The sequence below is a fragment of the Drosophila bipectinata genome, unplaced genomic scaffold (assembly GCF_030179905.1).
Source record: "Drosophila bipectinata strain 14024-0381.07 unplaced genomic scaffold, DbipHiC1v2 scaffold_276, whole genome shotgun sequence".
Classification (NCBI taxonomy): Eukaryota; Metazoa; Arthropoda; class Insecta; order Diptera; family Drosophilidae; genus Drosophila; species Drosophila bipectinata.
Genome location: NW_027222927.1, coordinates 24,457 through 32,174, shown reverse-complemented (window position 1 = coordinate 32,174; position 7,718 = coordinate 24,457). Strand labels below are relative to the sequence as shown.

Sequence of the window (7,718 nt, the reverse complement as noted above, 5' to 3'; positions counted from 1 at the left end):
ACAAGTACTGTTAGACGTAGAAGTTAGTCCTCAAAAATCAGAAAACCGTATCACATTGATCTTAAAGAATACTAGTTGAGTATATCTGAATTATTTTCAATTAGATCAATCAACCGAATAAAAGAAAAGTATTTTAATGTTCCACAAATAATAAAAACGTCAGAAGCGCACACAATTAATGGTGTTATTAAATTAAATAAGTCCGTAAATTTCAAATCAAGTAAACTTTTACCGATCGAACAACCATTTTGGGTTCAAAATTTTTCCCAAAAAAAATGCTATATTGGGCCCATAGCCTAGTGGGTAGTGTAGCTGCACGCTAAGCGTTGGGTCGTGGGTTCGAACCCCACTCATGGCAATCATGACCTCCAAAGTTTTTCGGGTTCATTACGCTTAGTGGTCTCTTTTCCGATGCTACTAAACATGTGAGGTCGAAAAACGGTATTTCCAGATATCGACAGGTGGCAGCCCCACCTCTGGGATAGGTTGCACCAGGCTAATCACCGGATCAACCGAATAACAACTGATTAACGAAACTAATACAAGAAGAGAAGAAACCAACCACCCCTCCAACCCGTTGACGACCATTCGCATATCGAAACGGACACGAATTGGACAATGGAACGTGAGGACTTTAATGGAACCAACCAGACTGGCGCAGTTTGAAGGAGAAATGGAGAAAATGCAGATCGCAATCGCAGGCATCAGTGAGATGAGATGGAGAGGCAACGGGACAACAACAACATCAAGCGGCAATCTAGTGATGCACAGCGGGACCAATGATGGAGGCAGGAGCGGAGTCGGGATATATGTGTCCAAACAGTATAAACCGGCACTAATTTCCTGGAGCCCAGTATCCGACAGAATCATCATTGCCAGATTCCGATGCAATGCTAGACACATCACCATCGTGCAGTGCTATGCCCCAACAGAAGACGCCAGCGATGACATCAAAGACGACTTCTACAACGCCCTCACATCCTCACTCACTAGGATCGAAAGAGGTGACATAAAAATTCTCATGGGAGACTTCAATGTGAAAATCGGCCCCAACAAACAACGGATTGGAAACAATCATGGGCCGACATGGTGTTGGCACAGCAATAATGGTGACACGCTAATCGACTTATGTCAGACCTTCCAACTGGTTATTGGCGGCACTGTATTCCCCCACAATGAAATCCATAAATACACATGGACCTCTCCGAATGGGCACACTCGCAACCAAATCGACCACATCTGCATAAGTAGGAAATGGAGACGCTCGATGATGGATGTTAGGAATAGGAGAAGCGCGTCTATCGACAGTGACCACGAGCTGATAATCGGAGAGCTTTTAATCAAGCTCCAACGAAATAGCAACACTGTCAACTGGACCACAAGAAGACCGCCTCCCATTAACGTACAACGGCTGAGTGACTCCAACCTATCCACCAGAATGGCCACAACGTTGCGTGAACAGATGACACAACCGTTGAATCACTCATGGGAACAAACATGCAGTATACTGAGGAGCACCGCGGAGGAGATGCTTGGCACCCGACAACGCAGGCGCACGGAGTGGATATCAGCGCACACTTGGGAACTTATCAGCAAACGGAACAGCCGAAAGTCGAAAGCAGATCATGACTGCAGAGCTCGCGACGAACACAAGGAGCTGTGCAAGATGGTGAAGAAATCAGCACGAAACGACAAAAGGAAAAATTTCTAGGACAGGCTCGCTGAAAATGTAGAAAGCGCAGCCAACACGAACAACATGCGCTCACTGTACCAGATAATTAGTCAACTGACCGGAAGCTGCCATAGACGAACCCAACCAGTGCGGGACACAGATGGAAGACTCCTTACTGATGATGAGGCACAACTCCAGAGATATAGGGGAGTTGGAAGTGCGGGTCGAAGAAAGCGGACGTGCCGCGCGGGCGCTCCCCAGTGACGCGCCCAAGCAGCGCAGAATCTGGAAAAGGAGTTGGTAATGGGTGACCGGACAACTGGGGACGGACTCACCTGCCGAGCGAACCTTTACACTCCCTGGATAGGTCACTAGATGGCCTCCGTGAAGATTCGGATAGCCGCCAACCGCCGAGGTAAGAGGCGCGAAGAGAGCTTTCTCTTATAGGATCTCTCTTTGCGACACCTTTCTCCGAGTTGTAGCAAACGTGGCTGCCCCCACCAGAATTGCGCAGGTCATGGCAGCTGATCGTAACCAGCTGGCGGGCAGTGTTGGGTAACGCCCTAACAGTGTCTGCCGGTAGAGGGCGCTAGACCTGGATCAAGGGCACCAGGGCTGCCGAACGTCGCAATGACGCGACTACAGGAGCCCGCTAGAGGTCGCCAGCGACCCAAGGCAAAGGAAAAGGGTAGCATACCTTTCAGGGCTGCTGCCTCCGGTCCTTTGACCAACATAAAGCGGAAAGGGCTAGAAAACTCTGGCCTGCCATGAGGTGACAAAGGTCATGGAGCTGACCAACTGCCAACCCCTCCGCTACGGCGGTTCACCCACAAAAGGGGCTCTGGCGACCGAGCAGGAGCGGTATAACTCCCATCGGTCCCGCCAGGAGGAAATTCCAGGCGCACCGATGGAAGGCAGTGCTGAAACCCCAAAACCACAGCTTTCCCCATCCCCCCAACCCCCCTATCGAAGAAGGCTAGAGCTCAGCTGAGCCGGAGAAAAAACCCTCGCAGCGTCTGCCCCACATTGGGCGGCTGCGAGGTCTGCGTCTGTACCAAAGTGGTCGGCAGCTTAGACACCTGGCAGTAGGTATAAAATGCGCAACCCCCCCCAATTTTGGAATGTCGTCGAAAAACGAAACTACTCCAGGTGACAGCCACAGAAGTGGAAATCCACCCGTGGGAGAGACCACGGCTAGGGCAAGGATTCTGGAGGCCCTAAACAACATCCCAATCATACCTGACAAGGCGGTGCCTCACTTGGCCGCCCTGGAAAGGAACACTACAAGTGCAGAAGAGCTAAAGAGTGCCAAAACGGGTGACCCGTTCAAATAGAGCACCAAAATGCGGCGCTCGCCGCTATTCGCGCCACAGGCTGGCAGCTCAGCCGGCACTGGCAGCCCAGCAGCGGTAGAGAAGGAAACGCCAAAGAGGCCACGGGAGATGCTTAGCCCGGACAAGGACCAGAGGGCGGCTCCCCCGAAGAAAAATAAGGCTGGCAGCCCACCGGCAAAAAGCGAAGAATGCGTGACGGATCTGGGCACGAGCTGCTATCGTGGGTCACGGAAAAAAATAAGAGGCATATTTCCGCAATGCAAAGGAGCCTGATAACCAGATTGAAGGACATCCACTCCATTCTGGTCGGAAGTGTTCCAGAGGAGCATGCGCGACCGGCCATCATGCCCAAGCCAGTGTGCCCCAGATGCGAGAGAGCCGGCATCGATACCGCGGAGAAGGAGCAGCAGACCCTTCCGACGGAGGTCTGGTCCCAGGACCAGGCTGTGCAGACCGGCAGCATCCCGAACAGCACGGGCCCCTGGAGTGCACACCAAACAAGGCGGCAACAAGGCCAACAAGGCGGCAAGGTCCAAGCCAGATGTTGTGAACCCGGCAGCCGACAAAGGAAGCGACGGCGAAGCAAGCAGGAGAAGGTCCGAATGGACGAAGGCCAAGCCGAGAAATCCCGAGAGGAGACGAGCCAGACCCGACGCCATAGTGATCCAAGCAGCAGGCATAACGTACAGTCAGATCCTAAGCATGGTAACTCGCAGGGAGGACGGGAAGCTTGACGACCTTGGCCCGTGCGTCAAGAAGGTGAGGAAGACAGCCAAGGGCGGGCTGCTACTGGAATTGGCCAGGAAGAAGGAGAACTCCACACAGGCCCTTAAAGGTTGCATCGAGGAGGTCCTAGGGAGCAAGGCAGAGGTGCGGGCGTACTAGGAGGAGACCAAGGAGTCACTCGTCGAGCTACGAGGACTCGACGCACTAGCTACTTCAGAGGACATCATCGGGGCTATCGCGCAGCAGGCAGCGGTGGACCAAGGCGCCTTAAAAGTAAAGAAGCTGAGAAGCAGTTATGGCGAGACGCAGACCGCTATCGTGGCTTTCCCCGCGAGCCTTGCCAAGGCCATCATTGCTGTGGGCAAGGTGAAGGTTGGGTGGTCGGTATGCCATATGAGGGAAAAGGAGGTCGTGGCTCGCTGCTACAGGTGTCTTGGGATGGGGCACAATGCAAGCGCTTGCAAAAGCTCGAAGGACAGGAGCGGCTGCTGCTTCCGCTGCGGAGACTCGGACCACAGGGCGGCCACCTGCAAAAAGGACCCTCGATGCTTCTCGTGCGAAGATAAGGGCCGGAAGGATGTGAGGCATCAGACTGGAAGCAGAAGTTGCCCCATCTCAGCGAAAGGAGGTGGACCTAGGACGACAGAATGTTAGTGCTTCAGCTGAACCTGAACCACTGTAGGGCGGCCCAAGATGTGCTGTCGCAGACGGCGAGGGAGACGAAGGCGGACATAGCGCTCCTAAGCGAGCCCCATAGGACTGGCTCAGACAACCGCTGGGCAGTTGACCTATCGGGGAAGGCCGCCATCTGGAGCTGCGGCGCAACCGGCGCGACAATGCACTTAGTGCACAGTGCGGAGGGATTTGTAAGGGCTCGGATAGGCGGGGCATGGCTGTACAGCTGCTACATGGCACCTAGCCTAACCACCAATGAGTTTGAGCGCATGATGGACTGCCTGGGAAATGATATTAGAGGCCGCTGTGACGTCCTGGTAGCAGGGGACTTCAACGCGTGGGCACAGGACTGGGGCTGCCCGAGGACGAATGCGAGAGGGAGAGTGGTCAGAGAAACCTTCGCCTCACTCGATCTCGTATTGCTGAACGAAGGAAACCAGCACACCTTCAGCAGAGCCGGAGCAGGATCCATCATTGACCTGACGTTCGCGAGCCCCTCGCTAGCGACGGGCGCTAACTGGAGGATAAGCGGCAGCTTTACGGGCAGCGACCACGAAGCAATATTGTGCTCAATTGGTAGCCCTCAAAAACGACCGAGGGAACCGATCAGAGGGAACCAAGGCTACAGAGTCGGTACGCTCCAGGCGAGGAACTTCGCCGAGGCAGCACGTGACATCGGCAACGTCCTACCAAGCGGAGCCAACGAAATGGCTGACACCCTTGCAGCTAAGCTTGAGGCAGCGTGCATGGCGAGCATGCAGCGGAGACGCCGCTACCGCAGAAACCACGCTCCTGTTTACTGGTGGAACGAGGAGATTGGCTCCATCCGAGCTGAGTGCATGAGAGCAAGGAGGCTTATGCAGCGCGCGAGAGGCAGTGACGCCTTTGAGGAGCGGCACCAAGCCTTCAAGGACCGGCGCAAAGCATTAAAGGTGGCCATCCGAGACAGTAAAAGGAAATGCTTCCTGGAGTTGTATGACTCGGCGGAGGAAAATCCATGGGGCAACGCGTACCGGATAGTGGTGAAAAGGCTGCGCGCAGGAAGTCAGGCCCCCACTGACCCGACCGTACTAAGGTCCATGGTGCAAGCGCTGTTCCCAGCCGGCAACCAGGTCACCCAGCTTCCCACCCCCCCAGCAGACAATGAAATGGCGGAGGAGGTAACGGAAGAGGAAGTTCTGGCCATAGGGAGAGGCCTGGCCCCCAACAAAGCACCCGGCCCGGACTCGGTTCCTAACCGAGCCCTGAAACTGGCTCAGGCACTGCAGCCGGGAAGTTTTGCGGAGCTGTTCAACAGATGCATCCGCGAAGGCACCTTTCCCACCAGGTGGAAGGTGCAGAAGCTCCTGCTGCTACTAAAACCAGGGAAACCAAGGGAGGAGGCGTCGTCCTATAGGCCAATCTGCCTGCTGGACACAACAGGCAAGGTCTTCGAGAGGGTGATCGCTTCGAGGCTCGAAGCCGCCATAGAGGAGGCTGGAGGGTGTCGCCAAAGCAGTATGGGTTCCGGAAGGGAAGGTCTACAGTGGATGCCATAGCAGCGGTGGTTGGAATTGCTCGAAACGCAATAGCGGGAACCAGGTGGAAGGGTGGCTCCAAGCAATACTGCCTAATAGTCACCCTGGACATCAGGAACGCCTTCAACACGGCGGACTGGGGCAAAACACTGGCAGCCTTAAGGCGGTTTAACGTTCCCAGTGCCATAATGAACGTCGTCAGTAGCTACTTTAGCTGCAGAGTGCTACTGGTCGACACAGACATGGGCACGGAGTCCTACGACGTTACGACGGGTGTGCCCCAAGGATCGGTCCTAGGACCGCTGCTGTGGAGCGCCATGTATGACGGGATCCTTAGGCTGCAGCTCCCAGCGGGATGCGACGTCGTCGGCTTCGCAGACGACGTAGCGTTGGTGATTGTGGCCAAGCACAGGGAGGAAGCGGAGAGAGCGGCGAACAAGGCAATCGAGGCAATGGAGATGTGGCTCCAAAATGCAGGTCTAAGCCTAGCCCCGCAAAGCACCGAAGCGGTGCTGGGCAGCAGCCGCAAGGTGCTGGAAACGGCGACAATCCGGGTTGGTGGAATGGCCATAGCCTCCCAGCGGGCCATAAAATACCTGGGCGTGATGATCGACGCCCGGCTCACCTTCCGCGAGCACCTTGATTATATCCAGGGCAAGGCTGCAGCCACTACCAGGGGCCTCGCCAGGATCCTTCTAAACACCAGAGGCCCCAAGCAGGACAGGAGAAGGCTCCTCGTGAGCGTTGCCTCGTCGCAAATTTTGTATGCAGCGCCCATCTGGGCTGAGGCGATGAATACGCGCAGCTACAGGAGAGGGGTAGATGCAGTTTACAGGCTGGGTGCTATTAGAGTCGCTTCCGGCTTCAGGACAGTCTCCGACGACGCCATTCTGGTCATTGCGGGGATGGTCCCGCTGAAGCTCAAGGAGCTTAAGGTGCCGGCGGCACCCCCAATACAGCTGCAAGGGAGGACGCCAAGGAGAGGTCGCTCACAGCCTGGCAGGATTGCTGGGACGCGTCGACGAAGGGACGATGGACACACACCCTCATTCCTAACCTTAGAAGGTGGGTGCTGCGAAGCCACGGGCAGGTCGACTTTTACCTGATTCAGGTCTTGAGTGGACATGGCTGCTTCCGGCAATACCTGAAGCGTTTTGGCCACACGGAGGATGACTGGTGCCCGGAGTGCGGGAGTTCGATAATCGCCCTCACTATCCATCTTCCATGAACAACCACCTTTCCCCCCGCATTAACACGCAACTAATGGCCGAAACACTGCATCCACATTTCAATAATATATGGGAAAGTGAGCGGATCCCAACATCCTGGAAAAAAGGAATCATCATTAAGCTACCGAAGAAAGGAGACCTCAGTGACTGCAACAACTGGCGAGGCATTACCCTGTTGAACACAAGTTACAAGGTACTAGCCATTCTACTAAACGAACGTCTTCAGGAAAAAATAGAGCCAACAATACGAGATGAACAAGGAGGTTTCAGACCACACAGAAGCTGCGTAGACCAGGCAAACACACTACGCGCAGTAACCGACCAATTTGTGGAATGACGCTCGCCGCTGTACCTCCTGTTCATAGATTTCCAGAAGGCATTCGATTCGGTAGACAGAGCAGCGATATGGAGGGCACTTGCCAGTGAAAATCATAAACTTAGTGAAAGCTATGTATGATGATGCTGAGCTGGCGGTACTGCACAACGGGAAAATTAGTGCACCCTTCCAGACGAACACAGGCGTCAAGCAAGGATGTCCTCTATCCCCACTTCTGTTCAACTTGAT

At 54.6% G+C, this 7,718-nt stretch overlaps 1 protein-coding gene across 1 annotated transcript; it reads left to right on the top strand.

Moving 5' to 3' along the window:
• Positions 1-673: 673 nt before the first annotated feature.
• On the top strand, positions 674-1,711 carry LOC138927482 (craniofacial development protein 2-like). Its single transcript, XM_070282765.1, has one exon. The coding sequence runs from the start codon at positions 674-676 to the stop codon at positions 1,709-1,711; it is 1,038 nt and encodes a 345-aa protein (XP_070138866.1).
• Positions 1,712-7,718: the final 6,007 nt, after the last annotated feature.

Coding starts and splice junctions, on each gene's coding strand:
- LOC138927482 (XM_070282765.1), top strand. CDS start 674: ATGGAGAAAATGCAGATCGCAATCGCAGGCATCAGTGAGATGAGATGG.